Genomic DNA, 20,486 nt, shown 5'->3' with positions numbered 1-20,486 from the left:
TCAGTGGGGAAAGAATTGGTGGGAAAATCAGTAAACCAAACGATGTAAAAAAAACATCAATTTTTTTTTAAATGGTCTTGAGGGAAGACATGATATAGGCATATAATAGACATATTGATCTAGGATAACCCTTGCACAACGTAGCATCAATAAAATGTGTTCTTTGAGAAAAATGTACCAACACAAGAAGTTAAAATCAGGCCAGAAAATGCATTTGCCAGTTATTGCACAGAGTCGAACAAAATTTGTGCCTCCACAGTATAAACCAGTGAAACGCTTCATCCATTTCATTCGATGCATCAACCATTGAGGATTGATGCCGTTCACAATTATATTTTAATCAGTGAAGAGCGCTAAACGCTTAGTCATACAGCGCCAGTGGAATGCGAGACGTTCAGACTTACTCCAATTAAGGGGAACGCTAACCGAATTCCCTGGATTAAAAGCCTCTTACCAGCACCAAGATAAACTGAAAATAAATAGTATAAAATACCGACACACTGGAAACATAAACACATATGCAGTTTAATGTGATCCTTTATTGACAACGTTTCACCCACACAGTGGGCTTTTTCAAGTCACAGATCTGTGCGTGACTTGAAAAAGCCCACTGTGTGGGCGAAACGTTGTCAATAAAGGATCACATTAAACTGCATATGTGTTTATGTTTCCACTAAGATAAACTAATGCAGTTATGCAAAATAATATAAATTAAGGATACAAACGGCTATACAGCATCTATCTTAACTTGGGTCGTAGCGACGATAATTTGACATCGTAGTTGAGATGTAGGAAGCAGTGGCCTTGTGTTGAAATATCCCATAAATATACCAAATTTCTGAAGTAGGTTAGTTAGTTTAATATGTTTATTATGCACCCCATACCCATCCTGTGGGTGGTAGTCAAAAGATTACAGAGGTACATAATGGGTCCAGGGACTGGGCCTCAAAGTTTTGATAGCTGAGCAAGTTACAGAGGTAATGAACTCACAATTTACAAAGGTAATGAACTCACAATTTACAAAGGTAATGAACTCCAGGTAGGTCTAGTCACAATCATGACAAGTTACAAAGGTGACGGAAATATAAATTCTGAAGGCGATTATAGGAGATTGTCTCCAGTTATCCGAGGGAAAACCAGGTTTTGAATGGCCGGTGTAGCGTTGTCTATAGGGCATCAACGCATGTTTACCTGGAGAGGGTTTCGGGGGTCAGCGCCCCCGCGGCTCGGTCTGAGACCAGGCCTCGTGGTGGTTCAGGGTCTGATCAACCAGGCTGTTACTGCCGGCCGCAAGTAAATTGACGTACGAGCCACAGCCATGAATCATGCTTAAGATATTTACACCAGCGTTGAAAATTTGAAGGCGATCGAATGAGGCGTTCTCGATTATAAGAAAAAACTGAAAGTAAACAAAAATATTTTTGCGAATGTTACGAAAATCGTTAATCGTCGTTAAACTTAAAAAAAATCATGAAAACATAAATTTGCAACTTTTTCCAAATTTTCTTCTCGTCTGCATTTTTTTTTTTTAAATTCTATAAAATTCTGTAAGAAATAATGCTTGATTTTTATTTTTTTGACTTCAATTTGATAAAACTTTGACTCACACAGCCCCCCCCCAAAAAAAATGCAAAAAATTTCCTATTACAATGCACCAGCATTTAGTGTGAAGCCAATTAGAAGAGACATTCTATTTATGACATCGGAACCAATTTGACAAAAAAAAAATGGTCTGATTTCAACGATTCCAAGTTCTTTTAATATTTTACTACACAAACAAATCTGCCATCACGCAAACAAAACATATTAAGTACTATGTTGGCACTAAGATGTGTATATCGTTAATTGAAGCTGATTAGAAGAGGTAAACTAAAATATATATAACGTGCTATAAGGATACTAAAAATTGTGCACAGTTTTAATTATAATGGTCAAGTGTGCACCATCACACTTGGGAGGCATCTTGTGTTAATGTTTGATGCTCCGTCACTGTGTATTTCGGAAGTTATCCCAGCCATTCCAGGATGCTGGAATATGTTCAATAACTTTGGTCATAGTGTACGTGAATATGCCAGTTGTTCCAAGAATTTGATCCTCGTTATTGTATACAAACCCTGAAATTTAGAAAATAATTGAATGAGGCGTTATAAGAGAAATAAAATCGAAAATTATTCAGTATTCACATTTTGGGAATGCCGAATAAGTATTATTAGAAGCGGAACTTCCAGAGGAAGAGATTCTCTGCAATCTAAATGATAACTTCTGCTTTGTAATTCTGCCAACACTGATTTTGTATTTTGAAAATTATCAATCGAATCACATCATTCATCGATATTTGTATCAAATATAATTAAAACAATTTACTGTAAATATTTATTACAAGTCCCTTAACTGGAACTACCCTTTCACATCCTCACGAGTACCTTCCAGACCCTGACTTTTTTCTCTATAGACCAACTAAGATTTTTTGGATATTCCACGTATCTGGCTTGGGATGTCAGTCATGGAGTCATCTTGTTAATTTAGACATATATTTAATATCAGGGAATTTTTCTCATAATTATGTAATCTAAAAGTATATCTGCAATTTTTTTTTCGTGATGCTGATGCGAGATAAGGTAACTTCCCGTCTGCTTTAAACAAAATCGTATTATAATTTTGCGAGTCACGTAAGATAAAAATATGAGTAATGAGGGTACATGGTAGTCGACTCAAATTCTAATATATATTCATAACTACGATAATTAAAATATCTCAGCATAAAATGTAGTTGATTCTCGTCGTAATGATGTTTATACATTAGTGTCAGTTTCTGCTAAAGCAAAACAGATTCTCTGATATGATCACAACGCTCCATTGCTGAATATTATAGTCCTGAGGTGAATGTTGTACCAGCGTGGGTGCAATGTTGTATCAGTGTGGGTGCAGTGTTGTACCAGTGTGTGGGTGCAGTGTTGTACCAGCGAAGATACAATATTGTACCAGCGCGGGTACAATGTTGTACCAGCGTGGGAACAGTTTCACTCAACCCTTATCACAGTCCTGTGTGTTGTTGCTAGGTATGTGTAGACACGGGAGGAAAACCTTGTCTCTGCGGAGACACCGTCAAACGTTATTCAACACGCCAGCGACATGACCCGACCTTCACCCTTACGTCACCTACATTCCAATGGACTTTCATTACCTCTTCTTTCTCGCTTAATACTTAATAATTATCCATGAGCTGAAACGGTATCTAATATCTTTTATATCTGTGGGTTACACGTGAACAGAAGAATACACATGTGCCCCTAAATGTTTGTCACATGTGACATAAGACCTGTATGGTCGTATGAGAAGAAATTGAGTTAATATGGCCTCTTTATAAAGTCTAGTATATACCTGAGTAGGACATTAACAGAACATGTAATATTTTAATTTATGAGACGTCCTGCTTGTCACTATGTGATCTTGTAATCAGTGTTACTGCAGTATGTTGCTCCGCCCAAGACTCGGCAACACGAGGTACAGGTGTCACTATATATTGAACAGACCTAAAGACTGGAGACCAGAATACTAACCACTGGTACCAAAGGTGCCATCTTTTAATAGATGGTGAGAAACGAACGAAAAAAAAACAACTATTGCCTTTCGGCCCATTTCGCCATTAAATCACGACAATTATGGGTCAATTTCGGGTCATTTTTAGTATCCAAATTGAAACAAGTTTTTTTTTTTCTGTGTTCTCTACTAATCTCTGTAGGTTATAAACTTTCAAGCCGCACCAAAGTCGGTTATTCACCCAGTTTCCCATTAAACTCAACGCATTCCTACTTTAAAATGGAAGCCAAAACCAACATTGTGGGCAATGAGGGTCAAAGCATCGGCTCTACTCTTCATAAATCACGTCCCAAAGCCTGTGACCAAGTCATCCTCACTTATGAATTCGTACAACACAAAAATCTCAGCTTCAGCTTAATCGTGCTCTTAATGTTCTTGAGTATTTAATTATGAGTGATTATCCTAACATGGGAGTTACTCCGGCCTAAATCTTATTATATCTAAAAATAAAAAGTAGACACGCTGGGAACACAGTATAAATAGATTTGGAATCAACGTTTAAAACTGGTTAAAAATCGCTGATCAGGAAACTAAATATAATTTTGTAGATCATTAAGAACAAAAAAGGGCACAATACCATGACAGGAGCAATACATAAATAACTCGCACAGGGGAGACAGACAAGTTTATGACGACGTCTGGGTCCGTCTTCCACGAACCGGGGACAGAAGAACACAAGTTAAACAAATGGGCCGAATTATCTAAGGAAATACTTTCTCACCCTCACAGTAGCTAGGAAGAATGACTTAAGAGATGATGATTTTGAAAGACTCCATACACCGTTTTATCGCCAGGTATGGCAGGACAGCAATATAGTCAAGAGCTTATCCAGAGGAATATCTTGGAAGTCCGGAAGTCCCTCTCGATACACAAGCTGTTTGTCTGACTTCTCTGGTCTGTCATCTTCCTTCGTTACCTGACCAAATAATCTACATAAAGTCAAACGAATGTTTAATTCCAAAACTACCCCATGATTATCCTATTATATATATCCTAATACCTGTCCCATATGGCTTCAAAAAATAGTCCTGACATGATCAGATTTTTTTCTCTGGGTGCTTAAAATCAGAATCCTAAATACATTACTGCCCGGTTCATGGGTCAGCAAATTAACAAAAGGGGTTGAACGCCCATATAATTCCAGCTCAGGAACTGAGCAACAACGACGGCAACCAGAGTTAGGGATTACAACTGAGTCTTACAAGGCGAGTACAACGCAGTATAGCTAGGTGATTACGTGTATAAATTGCTTAAATATTTTCCTTCACCTGTTCATGAAAGTAATTCTTCACATTTCAATTATCTGTTGCGATGAAAAAGTTATTTGTAATATTTGGTATGATCAGTTTGTAAGTAAACAAGGGAGAAATGCTAACATGCTATCTCCCAAGAAAACAGCATACTTACAAGAACACAGACCTGTCCCCCCTGCGCGCGCGTGCACACACACACACACACACACACACACACACACACACACACACACACACACACACACCTGGAGCAAACGAGGGGACTGAAGAAAATTAAAGAACTAAGCTATATGCAGAGGCCCTAACGGACCACAGCAGTACCCAGGAAAAGCTGAGAAAGGAAAAAAATGAGACTACCGAGCACAGGGACAGCAGACAGAGAAGAGACTGAAGGAAGGAAAGCTGCAATGGAGGCAACTAAATCGACTCAGGGGATGCAAAGGAAAATGCTGTGGGAGAATGAAAGGGAGAGATCAGTCTTTGTTTATGGGCTCCAGGAAGTAGAAAGGGAAACTTATGAAGCAAGAAGACAGGGGGAGAAAAAAGTGATTGAAAGTATCAAGAAAGCAATAAGAGAGGACCACATGACCCAGCTGGCAATTTTTATGAGAATAGAGGGGTTTGCAAGAGAAAACGGCCAGTCAAAATGATTTTCAAGGCAGATTCATCTCGAAACAAGATCTTGCAGGAGAAAGCGCGACTAAGGGACAAACCAACATATTGGAGGGTGTACCTCGACTGTGTCAGGACACAAGATGAAAGGCAGAAACTGAAAAAGAGAGGGTACAAAGACACGAGGAAAGAGAGGCAAAGACAGAGATTAGCAGGAGAACCCAGACTCAGAAGGAAGAGCAAATACAACCTCCCTCAGAACTACCTACAGAAGGCCCTCAACCATGACAACCCTAACGCAACCAAGCAATTTAACCCAAAAACCCCCACCATACCCACTGCCCCCACCCCCCTCATCACAAACTCCACCCCAACAGCAACCCCCCATAGTTCCTCGCCAGGTTTCCCGCTCCCCCAACCCCTATGTTCTCCCCAGACCACAGGTTTAGAAAAGTTGAAGGTTTGGTATAGGAATGCAGACGGAATAACAAATGTGAGGAGCGGCATGAAAGAATCAAGGAGACGTCCAGTCATTATTGCACTTAGAAAAGCGAAACTCACAGGGATGATAACAGATGCAATCTTCCACCCAGCTATCAGATCCTCAGGAAAGATAGAGGAAGCAGAGGAGGAGGAGGAGTTGCACTGTTCATTAAAAACCGATGGGGAGTTAAGGAAATGGAAGGAATGGAAGAAATGGGCAAAAGGGACTACATGGCAGGTACAGTTCAGTCTGGGGGACATAAGGAAGTCATTGCAGTGATGTACAATCTGCCGCAGAACTGCAGAAGGCCAAGAGAAAAATATGAAGAGAGCAACAAAGCAATGGTGGACACACTGACTGAGGTAGCCAGAAGAACTCAAACGGGTAGAGCAAAGCTACTATTTATGGGTGATTTCAATCACAAGGAGATTGACGGGAAAACCTGGAGCCACATGGGGGTCCCAAAACATCGAGAGCCAAGATGATGGATGTGGTACTCGAAAACCTCATGCACCAACAACAAAACTGGACCTCGTATTCACCTTGAGTAGCTTGGACATCGAGGACATCACATATGAAAGGCCCCTCAGAGCTAGTGATCAAATTGTTCTGAGCTTTGAATACATAGTTACAAGTGGAGAGGGTAACAGGAGAAGGATGGGAAAAAGTCAGACTACAAAAGGGGGGGACTACACAGGCATGAGGGACTTTCTGCAAGACGTTCAGTGGGAAAGATAATTGGTAGGAAAATCAGTAAATGAAATGATGGACTATGTGACAAAATGCAAGGAGGCAGAGGAGAGGTTTGTTCCCAAGAGCAACAGAAATAATGGGAAGACCAGAATGAGTTCTTGGTTTGACCAAAGGTGTAGAGAGGCAAAAACTAAGTGCACTAGAGAATGGAAAAAGCACAGAAGACCCAGGAAAATAGATTAGTGGAAGAGCCAGAAATGAGGATGCACAGATAAGGAGGGAGGCCCAGCGACAGTTCGAAGACAACATAACGTCGAAAGGTAAGTCTGACCCGAAGCTGTTGTATAGCCACATCAGGAGGTAGACAACAGTCAAGAACCAGGTAATCAGGCTGAGGAAGGAAGGTGGAGAGCTCACAAGAAACGACCAAGAAGTATGTGAGGAGCTCAACATGAGATTTAAGGAAGTCTTTACAGTGTAGACAGCAAGGACTCCAGGAAGTCAGATTAGGGAGGGTACACCAACAAGGGATATACCAACAAGTGCTGGATGAAATACACATAACCGAGGAGGAGATGAAGAAGCTGCTAAATGAGCTTGATACTTCAAAGGCGGTGGGACCGAACATCTCTCTGTGGGTCCTTAGAGAGGAAGCAGAGATGCTGTCTGTTCCACTAACAATTAACTCGTCCATTGAAATTGGGCAACTACCTGAGGTATGGAAGACAGCAAATGTAGTCGCCATTTTTAAGAACAAAAGACAGACACGAGGCACTAAACTACAGACCAGTTTAACTGACGTGCAGAGTATGCAGTCATGGAGAAGATTACGAGGAGTGGTGAAGCACCTAGAACGGAACAAGTTTATGAACGACAACCAGCACTGATTCAAGAAAGGAAAATCCTGTTTCACAAACCTACTGGAATTTTATGACAAGGTAATGGAAGTAAGACACGAGAGAGAGAGAGGGGTGGGTAGATTGCATTTTCTTGGACTGCAAGAAGGCCTTGGACACAATTCCTCAGGAAGCATAACAGGACAGGCATCGCAATGGATCTGGGAATACCTGGCAGGGAAGCAACGAGTCGTGGAGCCATGATACGTAAGGAGATGTCAGAGTGGGCGCCTGTGACGAGCGGGGTTCCACAGGGGTCAGTCCTAAGACCAGTGCTGTTTTTGGTATTTGTGAATGACTCAAAAGTGTCCCTGTTTGCAGATGAAGTGAAGTTAATGAGGAGAATTAAATCGGACAGACTGCAAGCCTGCTCCAGCAACTGGCTCCTTGAATTTAACCCCGCCAACTGCAAAGCCATGATCGGGAAAGTGCAAAGACCGCAGATAGAGTATAGGCTAGGTGGCCAAACACTGCAAACCTCACTCGAGGAAAAGGATCTTGGGGTGAGTATAATACCGAGCACATCTCCTGAGGCGCACATAACCAGATAACTGCTGCAGCATATGGACGCCTGGCAAACCTGAGAATAGCGTTTCAATACCTCATTAAGGAATCATCGTGTACGTCAGGCTCATACTGGAGTGTGCAGCACCAGTTTGGAACCCACACCTGGTCAACCACGTCAGGAAATTAGAGGATATAGTGAGTAACAACTGTGTCGTGTTTGTGACGTCAGCTGACAGTAGTGAGTGGTAGCCGTGTGATATTTGCTAGCTGACAGCAGTGATAGTAGTTTAGTGGTTGTTAGCTGACAGAAGAGAGAGAGAGAGAGAGCGCGCACACACATACACATACACATACACTGTACTTGTGAGAACTATCGTAGTAACTGCTCGGCAGTTGTCATTAATTTGTTTCCTACGGCCAGTATTATCTTGATACCTTATAGGTCACCAGGCCCAGATTACGATGATCTAAGTCACTTTGCATGTACATAAACATACCTAACAGATATCCAAATGATTATTTGTAAAATAATTCTTCATTGTTCAAACAATGAAGAGAGAGATCAGGTTTGAGTAACATCTCGTCTGAGATACACAAACCTGATCCGTTTTCCGTGTGTCCTTCACCTTTCTGATAGTGATGGTCTGGACAGGTATATAAGAGTCGACTCGCATGTTATGCACCACTCACTCTGCGTTCTCTCTAACTCCAACATGATCCTGGTAAGGCATTCTGTAACTTCTGTATCAATCATCTAAGTTTTCACAAGGTCTAGAAGTCATAGATATTTTTAGAATGCCAGCCTCTATTTCTGCACTTCTTTGTATAACATTTTAGCAAAATTTTACACTTTTTTTTTACAAATCATGTTTAAATTTAGAGAATTTTTACGAAGCTGAAAATTAATGTAAAAAACTTTACTAATATGGCTTTTTCGTTTTAGATTTAGAACAATTCGGAGAGTAATAAATTTTTTCGTCTTGCAGAAAGTGGTATTCTGCACTTTGTTGGTTGTTGTGGGAGCCGATAAGCTTCCGTCTACTTCTTACGGAGCACCCGCCAGGGGAAGTGGAGGCTTCACTGCGGGATCCAGAGGAGGCTTTGGTGGGGGTTTCGGAGGCTCGCCTGCGGGAGGTTTCGGAGGCTCACCTGCGGGAGGTTTCGGAGGCTCACCTGCGGGAGGTTTTGGAGGACCAGCTAGTGGAGCCTTCGGAGGTTCAGCTGGTGTAGGCTTCGGGGGAGCTGGTAGTGGAAGTTCTCTTAGCGGAAGTTACAGACCTTCAGGTCCCGTAGTCCCAATCTTAAGAGACGACCGTGAGGGACCTGATGAGTATGGAAACTATAATTTTAACTTTGAAACTGGTGATGGCATCAGTCGTCAGGAGCAAGGCGCCCCTCAGGGTCCAACTGGTGCTGTGGCAGCTCAGGGAGGATGGACGTGAGTAATCTTTAACAGTTTGTCAAAGAATATGTATATAAGAAGTTTTCTCTAGAAATATATGATATTAACTTATGGTAACAATTAATCTAATTGTGGTATTGTGTTTCAGATTTACTTTCCCCGATGGAACTCCCGCTGTTTTCAACTTCGTAGCAGATGAAGGTGGTTACCGCGTGGAGTCTCCTCTTCTGCCACCTGTCCCCGCCCACGCTATCGCCCAGATCGAGAAGGCTCGTCAGGAAGACGCCGCCGCAGCTGCTGCAGGTGGACGTGGATCATACAGTGCTCCCTCAGGTTCTGCTTCTCAATTTACTGGAGCACCTGCTGGAGGCTTCGGTGGTTCCCCTGGTGGTGGCTTTGGTGGTTCCCCTGCTGGTGGCTTCGGTGGTTCCCCTGCTGGTGCCTTCGGTGGCTCGCCTTCAGGTGGCTTAGGAGGTTCATCTGCTGGACTCTTCGGTGCTTCACCTAGTGGCTTCGGAACCTCAAGCCGTGGAGGTGCTCCTGTGGCTCCCAGTAGGACTTACGGAGCCCCATAAGCATTAATCTTTACCGTACAAATGACTCCATCATTCTCGATACATATTCGTTAGCTATTTTCTCACCTGATATCTTGTTCTGAACTTCTGTCATTCCTGGATTCCTTAGTCACACTAATTTTGTGAATTAAGTCAGCTAATCTTGCCACAGATAATCTGTTATTTGACGTTGCATGACAGTACGCTTATTTTATTGTTACGTATTTAATAAAAAATAAAATGGGTTTAAATATACTTTTTTTCTATTTCTTATATAAAATTCAATTGACAAATTCCAGAGAGATTGCATTCGAAAAAAAACAATCCAGTAGGTACTATGTTGAGACAAATCAGTTTTCAAATTATTTTGTCATAATTGATTAAATGGGTCCACCTCTGGTGTAAATTGTGGGACCCATAGCCTCGGAGAAGTGGATTAAAAGGCTTCAAGGAAGAATATTTGGATTAAATATATATACTGGTAGCATAAGTGTACTTTAGTTATCAGGGAAGCTGAGAAATTTTTTCTTTATTGTCGACTGTTTCTGCATCTCAAAATTACCCTCTTTTCACCTTTTCTTATGGATATAGCAAGTAACAACTGTGTGGTGGTTGTGATGTCAGCCCACAGTGGTGAGTAGCAGTTGTGTCGTGGTTGTGATGTCAGTTGATAGTAGTGAGTGGCAATTGTGGTGTTTAGCTGACAGTAGTGAGTGGTAGCTGTGTGATATTTGCTAGCTGACAACAGTGAGTAATAGCTATGTAATGGTTGTTAGCTGACAGTGGTGACTAAAACACATGCACGCACGTGCGCACTCCTGCTTCCCTCTGTGGGGCATGTGGTATGCAGGCGACTCTGGGATATATTTTAACCATTTGCCAGTTTGTCTACAGTTTAGGCCTTTCCACCGGAGTGCCTGTGAGGATCTTCCAGAACTTTTAAGGAACTCTTTAATGCTGTTTTTTTAAGTGATCTTATTTTAACGTGGTATAAAATTTCTTGTGAAAATTTCAATAATTTTCGTGACTTTTGCGGGTTTTTTTTTAATTGTTTGAATTATTGAAGGTATTGTATATTTTGTAAATATAACGACTACTGTTAGTACTATTACTAATACTACTAAAAAGAATAGAGGTGCGTGTATTAAATGAAAGTTAAGCAATGTGAATATATGAAATTCTTGGTAGAAGATCAGTTTTGCGACGATGCTGTAAGGCTTGGCTGTACGACTTCCTCTTTCTCACGTCCCTTAACAGCAACAGAGGTCTTACTCATTCCACAACAGTGACGTTAATATTGGTGTCTCTAACACCTGTTAACACTGTAGGTCGCAAGCAGATTACCTGCCATAATTAGCCATGCCCTCCATACCCACGATGACAATTACAAACTTTCTACTGCGTATTTCCGTTCAAGCCGTGTATTCTTTCAGCAGTTTGCTGCTCACGGTCGTTCAATTTACCTTGAGCAACATTGCTGACGTATTTACTTCGACAGTGCAGGACGAACAAGAGAGTCTATAAGGAAGAGTGACTGTTAGAGTTGGAGTTCCGGGAAAATATTGCCTCTGCTCTTGGTAAATGCTCGGTGATCTACAGTTGATTGAGGACATACTTTCATTCCACATTATGTATTAAGGCGCCTATGAGAATGTGTGTGTGTGTGTGTGTGTGTGTGTGTGTGTGTGTGTGTGTGTGTGTACTCACCTAGTTGTACTCACCTAGTTGAGGTTGCGGGGGTCGAGTCCGAGCTCCTGATCGCTACTAGGTCACTCTCCCTGAGCCGTGAGCTTTATCATACCTCTGCTTAAAGCTATGTATGGATCCTGCCTCCACTACATCGCTTCCCAAACTATTCCACTTACTGACTACTCTGTGGCTGAAGAAATACTTCCTAACATCCCTGTGATTCATCTGTGTCTTCAGCTTCCAACTGTGACCCCTTGTTACTGTGTCCAATCTGTGTGTGTGTGTGTGTGTGTGTGTGTGTGTGTGTGTGTGTGTGTGTGTGTGTGCGTGTGTGTGTGTGTGTGTGTGTCAAGCCGAATAAGCCGAATCGAAGAATTTGGCTTAAAAAACAATTGTCATTTCTGCAGCATAAGCAAAGTGAAGAAGCTGTATGAAAAAGTCTGAGAAAATAAATCCGAACGCAAGATAAAAATATGTATCACTGATTTTACGTAATATTAAATAACATTAAACTGCTCTATTAGATATTTAGTAGAATTTAGTTAAATTATGATAGCTAAGGATAGGTGAAGCTTCTAAGTTACGCTTGATGAGTAGACAGTTGCTAAAGTCAGTCATAAACTGCAGAAAGGTTTCCCAGTAATCTGTTTGCCTTATTACGTATGCTTAGGCACTGCTGTCTTAGTTTAAGTTGCTACTTACTATAACCCCCAACTCCTTTTCGCATTCTGTATGGCTAAGTTCTACATTATTTAGTTTAAAAGTGGACATTCCCGAGCTTTAGAACTTTGCATTTATAAACCATACCCCGGCCGGGATTGAACCCGCGGTCAGAGAGTCTTAAAACTCCAGCCTCTGACCGCGGGTTCAATCCCGGCCGGGGTGTGGTTTGTTTGCAATCGTGTCATTACGATTTCGTGAGTCATGTTTTGCATTTATATACATTGAACTGCATCTGCCACTTTTCTGACCACGAATTGAGTTTGTCTAAATCCTCCTGAAGTTCAATGACATCAACGTCTGAATCAGTTATCCTACCTATCTTCGTGTCATCAGCGAATTTGCTCAGGTCACTAGTAATTCCTTTGTCAATGTCATTGTTGTATAAACACTGGTCCTAAAACTGATCCCTGTGGAACCCCACTCGTTACAGATCCCCACTCAGATATTATCCCATTTGTTTCCTGTTGGTGAGCCATGACTCGATGCATGAGACCTACCCCCCTCATTCCCCCAGTGCCGTGAGCTGCTACACTGTCTCTGGTGCGGTACCCCTATCAAAAACCTTACTAAAACCCTAATAACAACATCGCACAATTTTTTTTCACACATTACGAAAGTGTTCTCGATTTTTCTCCATGCACAGTTTTTGAGAAAAGCTCATTTATATTTTTTAGGCCTATTATAGGTGTGGCCTGCAAAGAGTACGTTACACTTTACTCGGAGTATGCATAAACTCCCAGACAGGCTGCCTCCCAACCAGCGAACCAGGTGCAAAGGGTTTAACGGTAAGGGTATCCATTGTTAAATTAGCACCTTGGTTCATTGCCCAGTCATAGACGTACCTGCCAAATGCTGAGGTGACGTGGTTCACTCCTAGTCAGCATTTGCCAGACTCTGGTTGAAGCACGGTGCTCTCTCTCTCTTTGGCTTCTGTCTTTGCCTTTATCACCATGTGGTACACTTACATTCCACTCCTGTACATAGTGTACATAAGTTAAATATTCCAACCCATTACGACCAGGTCAACAGGCCATTAATACCTGTGTTCGTAATAATAGGCCTGAAAAGTATGGTCGCTTAATATTTCTTTTCAGTTAAACATTTGATCGATGATAAGTATAATGCTTTCGTACATCAGGCAGTGCAACGTTTTAGGTTCTCCTTGCAGGTAGGCAGAGGCCTAAAAACCTAAGATAATGTAGGCTGCTAAGGTAATGCGGCCAAAAACTCACGAGGGAGAGAATATGAATGAGAAGTAATGAGGATAGGAAAATGATCACCGTCATGTAAATCTGGGAGCACAGACTAGGTACAGTCGAGTGCAGTTAGAGGAGAAGATTAAGAGATCTATAGAAGAGATATAAGTGAGTGTCAAACACGTTAAGAAATTAGAGAATGTGCATTTCCAGCCACTCTGACTACTACTAAGAATAATACTGATGTTGCTGATGCTAACATTATCGCTGCTAATCTCGCTCTTCTCTACAGCGATACCTATTTAAGGGCACTTCCAATGTCAGAGACATATCTAGCCTAGTTCCCATGCACTTGTGGACTAATAATAGGCTGCGAGAAACGAACGACAAAACCCTTGTTTCTGTTAATTAAGTCGCCTCAACTATGGGCTTTCGACCAATTTCACTATTAAATCACGACAAGTTTTCCCCAATTTTGGGTCTTTTTAGTATTCAAGTGGAACCCATTTTTTGTTTCTTTTTCGAAAAATTTTTCTGTACTAATCGCTGGTGGTTAGAAACTGAGACAATAAGACCTGTGTTCTTACCTAGTTGTGGTTACAGGGGTCAACTCACAGCTCCTGCCCCTGTACTCGCCTATTTGTACTCACCTATTTGTGGTTGCAGGGGTCGAGTTATAGCTCCTGGCTCCGCCTCTTCACTGATTGCTGCTAGGTCCTCTCTCTCCCTGCTCCATGAGCTTTATCAAACCTCGTCTTAAAACTATGCATGTGTGTGTGTGTGTGTGTGTGTGTGTGTGTGTGTGTGTGTGTGTGTGTGTGTGTGTGTGTGTGTGTGTGTTCGGGCCGAATAAGCCGAACTGACGAGTTTGGCTTAAAAAAACTATTGTCATTTCTGCAGAATAAGCAGAGTGAAGAAAATATGAAAAAGTCTGCGGAAATGAATCTGAACGTCAGATAAAAATATATGTCGCTGATTTTAGGTAATATTAAAACTAAACTATTCAATTAAATATTTAGTGGAAAATAGTTAAATTATGATAGAAACTTCACCTAACTATCGTTATCTAAGTTACGTTTGGTGAGTACATACTTAAGTCAGTCATAAACTGCAGAAAGTTTGAAAATATTCCACTAGACTGATCCAGTAGCTGAGGGCTAAATAGTTGGCTGATGACAACTGAGGAAAGAATGGCTTGAGAAGACATAAATATAACGCACTAGATTAAGAAATTTACAGAATAGACTGACAATTTAAGAGGCAAGGACCGGGAACAGAGTTCAATTTAGGGACACAAATGGGCAGAAGAATTTTTAAGTTATTTCCCTTCCTCAGAGCAGTTTGGACGAATGACACTGAGGAGAACATTTTGAAAGCAAACCTCACAGTTTTATGGCTAGGTATGACAGGGCACCAGTGTGTTCAAGAGCAGGAGAGTTTCATGGTAGCCCAGAACTTCTCCTCGATTCCCAAGCTGCTCGTAAGAATTCATCTTCCTTCGTTGCCTGACTACCTAATCTACAAAAAAACTACCAAGTTACCCCTTGATTATCTTTCCAAATATGTTAATACAAGTCTCACATGGCTTCAAAAAAGTCCTAACATGACATGGATGCTTAAAACTATGAAATCTTCCTCTCAGAATGCTGGATACGCTACTGCCCGGTTCATGGGTCAGCAAGCTAGCAAAACCGGTTGTCTACCAATGAATGGCCAGCTCAGCTGAACCACGTCTACCGCAACCAGTGTTAGGGATTGCAACTGAGTATTACTAGGCGAGTACAACTCATTATTGGTAGGTGATAACGCGCCACAAAATACTTGATATTATCCTTCACCTGTGAGCATAAGTGATTTTTCCAGTTATCTAGCAATGTTTCGTATCTTTCAGTTATTTGTTGCAATGGCAAACTTAATTATAATGGTCGGTATGATCAGCTTGTAAGTAAATACGACAAGTGTAAATATTCTGTCTCCCAAAAAAACTGCATCGTTTTAATGTTAAACACACACACACACACACACACACACACACACACACACACACACACACACACACTCACACTCACACTCACACTCGTGGGGCCAGGAGATGAATATCGACCCCTGCAACCACAATTAGGCGAGTTTGTTCCCAAGGGAAACAGAAATAATGGGAAGAACAGAACGAGTCCTTGGTTCACCCAAAGGTGTAGGGAGGCAAAAACTAGGTGTACTAGAAAATGGAAAAGGTACAGAAGACAGAGAACTCAGGAAAATAAAGAAATTAGCCGAAGAGCCAGAAACGAATATGCACAGATAAGATGGGAGGCTCAGAGACAATATGAAAATGACATAGCATCAAAAGTAAAGACTGACCCGAAGCTGTTGTACAGCCACATCAGGAGGAAAACAACAGTCAAGGACCAGGTAATCAGACTGAGGAAGGGTGATGGGGAATTCACAAGAAACGACCGAGAGGTATGTCAGGAGCTCAACACGAGATTTAAAGAGATATTTACAGTGGAAACCAGTAGGACTCCAGGAAATCAGAACAGGGGGGCACACCAGCAAGTGCTGGATAAGGTACATATAACCAAGGAGGAGGTGAAGAAGCTGCTATGCGAACTTGACACCTCAAAGGCGGTGGGACCAGACATCTCTCCATGGGTCCTTAAAGAGGGAGCAGAGATATTGTGTGAGCCATTAACAAAGATCTTCAACACATCATTTGAAACTGGGCAACTCCCTGAGGTATGGAAAATGGCAAATGTAGTCCCAATTTTTAAAAAGGGAGACAGACATGAGGCACTAAACTACAGACCTGTATCACTAACGTGTATAGTATGCAAGGTCATGGAGAAGATCATCAGGAGGAGAGTGGTGGAGCACCTGGAAAGAAACAAGTGTATAATTGGCAACCAGCATGGTTTCAGGGAAGGAAAATCCTGTGTCACAAACCTACTAGAGTTTTATGACAAGGTGACAGAAGTAAGACAAGAGAGAGAGGGGTGGATCGACTGCATATTTTTGGACTGCAAGAAGGCCTTCGACACAGTTCCTCACAAGAGGTTACTGCAAAAGCTAGAGGATCAGGCACACATAACAGGAAAGGCACTGCAATGGATCAGAGAATACCTGACAGGGAGGCAACAGCGAGTCATGGTACGCGACGAGGTGTCAGAGTGGGCACCTGTGACAAGCGGGGTTCCACAGGGGTCAGTCCTAGGACCTGTGCTGTTCTTAGTATATGTGAACGGCATAACGGAAGGGATAGACTCAGAAGTGTCCTTGTTTGCAGATGATGCGAAGTTAATGAGAAGAATCAAATCGGATGAGGATCAGGCAGGACTACAAAGAGACCTGGACAGGCTACAAGCCTGGTCCAGCAACTGGCTCCTTGAATTTAACCCTGCCAAATGCAAAGTCATGAAGATTGGGGAAGGGCAAAGAAGACCGCAGACACAATATAGTTTAGATGGCCAAAGACTGCAAACCTCACTCAAGGAAAAAGATCTGGGGGTGAGTATAACACCGAGCATATCTCCTGAGGTGCACATCAATCAGATAACTGCTGCAGCATACGGGCGCCTGGCAAACCTACGGATAGCGTTCCGATACCTCAGTAAGGATTCGTTTAAGACTCTGTATACCATTTACGTCAGGCCCATACTGGAGTATGCAGCAACAGTTTGGAATCCACACCTAGTCAAGCACGTCAAGAAATTAGAGAAAGTGCAAAGGTTTGCAACAAGACTAGTCCCAGAGCTACGGGGATTGTCCTACGAAGAAAGTTTGAGGGAAATCGGCCTGACGACACTGGAGGACAGGAGGGCCAGGGGAGACATGATAACGACATATAAAATACTGCGCGGAATAGACAAGGTGGACAAAGACGGGATGTTCCAGAGAAGGGACACAGACACAAGAGGTCACAATTGGAAGTTGAAGACTCAGATGAATCAAAGGGATGTTACGAAGTATTTCTTCAGTCATAGAGTAGTCAGGCCGTGGAATAGCCTAGAAAGTGACGTAGTGGAGGCGGGAACCATACATAGTTTTAAGGCGAGGTATGAAAGAGCTCGTGGGGCAGGGAGAGAGAGGACCTAGTAGCAATCAGCGAAGAGGCGGGGCCAGGAGCTGTGAATCGACCCCTGCAACCACAAATAGGTGAGTACAAATAGGCGAGTACACTCTCTCTCTCTCTCTCTCTCTCTGTACTTGTGGGAATTCTCATAGTAACTGCTCGGCAGTTGTCAGTAATTTGTTTCCTACGGCCACTGTTATGATCACTTGTACGTCGCCAAGACATAGCCTACGAAGGTAGGGCGTTGCAAACGTAAACGTACCTAACAGATATCTAAATGACTACCTTTTGTCAAACACTTTTTCACTGTTTTTCAAACAATGAAAAGAGATCAGGTTTGTGTAAGATCTCATCTGAGATACACAAACCTGATCCGTTTTCCGTTCGTCCTTCACCTTTCTGATAGTGATGGTCTCGACGGGTATATAAGAGTCGACTCGCATGTTATGCGCCACTCGCTCTTGGTTCTCTCTGACGACATGATCCTGGTAGGGTATTCAGTAACTTCTGTACCAGTCCTCTATATTCTTATAAGATCTAAAAGTTATAGATGTTCAGAATGCCAGCCTGTATTTTTGCACTTCTTTGTATAACATTTTAGCAAAGTTTTTTTTTTTTTTTTTACAAACCATGTTTAAATTCAGAGAATTTTTGCGAGGATAAAAATTAATGTAAAAAACTGTTACTAATATGGCTTTTTCATTTTAGAACAATTCAGAAAGTAATAAATTTTTTCGTCTTGCATTTTTTTTTTATGGTAATGTCCAGGGTATATTACCTGGACCTCAGCAATGAGGGTACAATAAGTCACAAGGATACTTGCGGGGCTCGAACCCGCGATGCTTGAGTTTTTCAACTCGAGAGGTCTTCGCTAACCACTGGGCCAGCGGGATATTTTTTTTTTTAATTTTATGTTAATGCCCAGGGTTTATTACCTGGACCTCTGCAATGAGAGTCGCTACTCTCACCGCTGGGCAACGGCGACCAGTGCTTAAAAGAGGCGAATTTGCCAAGTTGCATAATCGACTGTTGATATCTTCGTCTTGCAGAAAGTGGTATTCTGCACCTTGTTGGCTGTTGTGGGAGCCGATAAGCTTCCGTCTACTTCTTACGGAGCACCCGCCAGGGGAAGTGGAGGCTTCACTGCGGGATCCAGAGGAGGCTTTGGTGGGGGTATCGGAGGATCGCCTGCGGGAGGTTTCGGAGGCTCACCTGCGGGAGGTTTCGGAGGCTCACCTGCGGGAGGTTTCGGAGGCTCACCTGGGGGAGGTTTTGGAGGATCAGCTGGTGGAGCCTTCGGAGGCACAGCTGGTGTAGGCTTCGGGGGAGCTGGCAGTGGAAGTTCCCTTAGCGGAAGCTACAGACCTTCAGGTCCCGTAGTCCCAATCTTAAGAGACGACCGTCAGGGACCTGATGAGTATGGAAACTACAATTTCAACTTTGAAACTGGTGATGGCATCAGTCGTCAGGAGCAAGGCGCCCCTCAGGGTCCAACTGGTGCTGTGGCAGCTCAAGGAGGATGGACGTGAGTAATCTTTAATAGTTTGTCACAGAATGTGTATGTAAGATGTTTTCTCTAGAAATATATATTAACTTATGATAATAATGAATCTAATTGTGGTATTGTTTCAGATTTACTTTCCCTGATGGAACTCCCGCTGCTTTCAACTTCGTAGCAGATGAAGGTGGTTACCGCGTGGAGTCTGACCTGGTGCCCACGCCCCATCCTCTTCCCGCCCACGCTATCGCCCAGATCGAGAAGGCTCGTCAGGAAGACGCTGCTGCAGCTGCCGCAGGTGGACGTGGATCATACAGCGCTGCTTCAGGCTCTGCTTCTCAGTTTACTGGAGCACCTGCTGGTGGCTTCGGTGCTTCACCTGCTGGTGGCTTCGGTGGTTCACCTGCTGGTGGCTTCGGTGCTTCACCTGCTGGTGGCTTCGGTGCTTCACCTGCTGGTGGCTTCGGTGCTTCACCTGCTGGTGGCTTCGGTGCTTCACCTGCTGGTGGCTTCGGTGCTTCACCTGCTGGTGGCTTCGGTGCTTCACCTGCTGGTGGTTTCGGTGCTTCACCTGCTGGTGGCTTCGGTGCTTCACCTGCTGGTGGCTTCGGAACCTCAGGCCGTGGTAGCGCTCCTGTGGCTCCCAGTAGAACTTACGGCGCCCCATAAGCATTACTGTACCGTACCAACGACTCCATCATTCTCGATACATATTCATTAGATATTTTCTCACTTGATAACTCGTTCATTTGTGTTGCTGTCATTCTTGGATCTTTTTGTCCCACTAAGTCAGTTTATCTTGCCACACGTGGTCTCTTAACTGACGTTGCACTGAATACGCTTATTCCATTTAATGTTATGAATTTAATAAAAATAAAATGATTTGAAATATACCTTTCTTCAGTTATACAAAATTCTAAAAACATATTAAAAATTAAAGAATGAAAAAATAATGCAATACTCAGTGTTAGACATAATCTTTGTTTATATTATTTTGTTATAATTGATTAAATATATATTGTGGAAGCCTAAGTATACGTAAGTGATCAGGGAAACTGAGAAACGTTTTCTGTATTGTCGACCAGCTCTGTATCTCAAAATTACTTTCTCCATCTTTTCTTATGGATATGGTGAGTAACAACTGTATGGCTGTTGTGATGTCTGCTCACTGTCGTGAGTAGCATTTGTCGTGTTTGTGACGTCAGCTGACAGTAGTGAGTGGTAGCCGTGTGATATTTGCTTGCTGACAGCAGTGATAGTGTAGTGGCTGTTAGCTGACAGAAGAGAACACACACACACACAGACACACACAC

General features: G+C 42.5%; 2 protein-coding genes across 2 annotated transcripts; both read left to right on the top strand.

Annotated features, from left to right (window-relative positions):
* Window positions 1-8,749: 8,749 nt before the first annotated feature.
* Window positions 8,750-10,246, top strand: LOC128702743 (pupal cuticle protein 20-like). The gene is made up of 3 exons (XM_053797172.2): window positions 8,750-8,767; window positions 9,032-9,483; window positions 9,596-10,246. Exons 1-3 carry the CDS (start codon window positions 8,759-8,761, stop codon window positions 10,020-10,022), a joined length of 888 nt encoding a protein of 295 aa, XP_053653147.2. The 5' UTR covers window positions 8,750-8,758; the 3' UTR covers window positions 10,023-10,246.
* A 7,887-nt stretch (window positions 10,247-18,133) lies between these two features.
* Window positions 18,134-20,057, top strand: LOC128702774 (pupal cuticle protein 20-like). Its single transcript, XM_053797202.2, has 3 exons — window positions 18,134-18,163; window positions 18,725-19,200; window positions 19,308-20,057. The coding sequence occupies exons 1-3, from the start codon at window positions 18,155-18,157 to the stop codon at window positions 19,840-19,842; spliced, it is 1,020 nt and encodes a 339-aa protein (XP_053653177.1). The 5' UTR covers window positions 18,134-18,154; the 3' UTR covers window positions 19,843-20,057.
* Window positions 20,058-20,486: the final 429 nt, after the last annotated feature.

Source organism: Cherax quadricarinatus, chromosome 79, assembly GCF_038502225.1.
Source record: "Cherax quadricarinatus isolate ZL_2023a chromosome 79, ASM3850222v1, whole genome shotgun sequence".
NCBI lineage: Eukaryota > Metazoa > Arthropoda > Malacostraca > Decapoda > Parastacidae > Cherax > Cherax quadricarinatus.
Note: the sequence above shows the minus strand (reverse complement) of the source record. Positions and strands in the feature narration are given on the sequence as shown.

What these genes read in the sequence shown, in the direction of transcription:
- LOC128702743 (XM_053797172.2), top strand. An exon ending in GCAGCTCAGGGAGGATGGAC is followed by an intron (nt 9,484 to 9,595) that starts GTGAGTAATCTT and finishes ATTGTGTTTCAG; the next exon opens with ATTTACTTTCCCCGATGGAA.
- LOC128702774 (XM_053797202.2), top strand. An exon ending in GCAGCTCAAGGAGGATGGAC is followed by an intron (nt 19,201 to 19,307) that starts GTGAGTAATCTT and finishes GTATTGTTTCAG; the next exon opens with ATTTACTTTCCCTGATGGAA.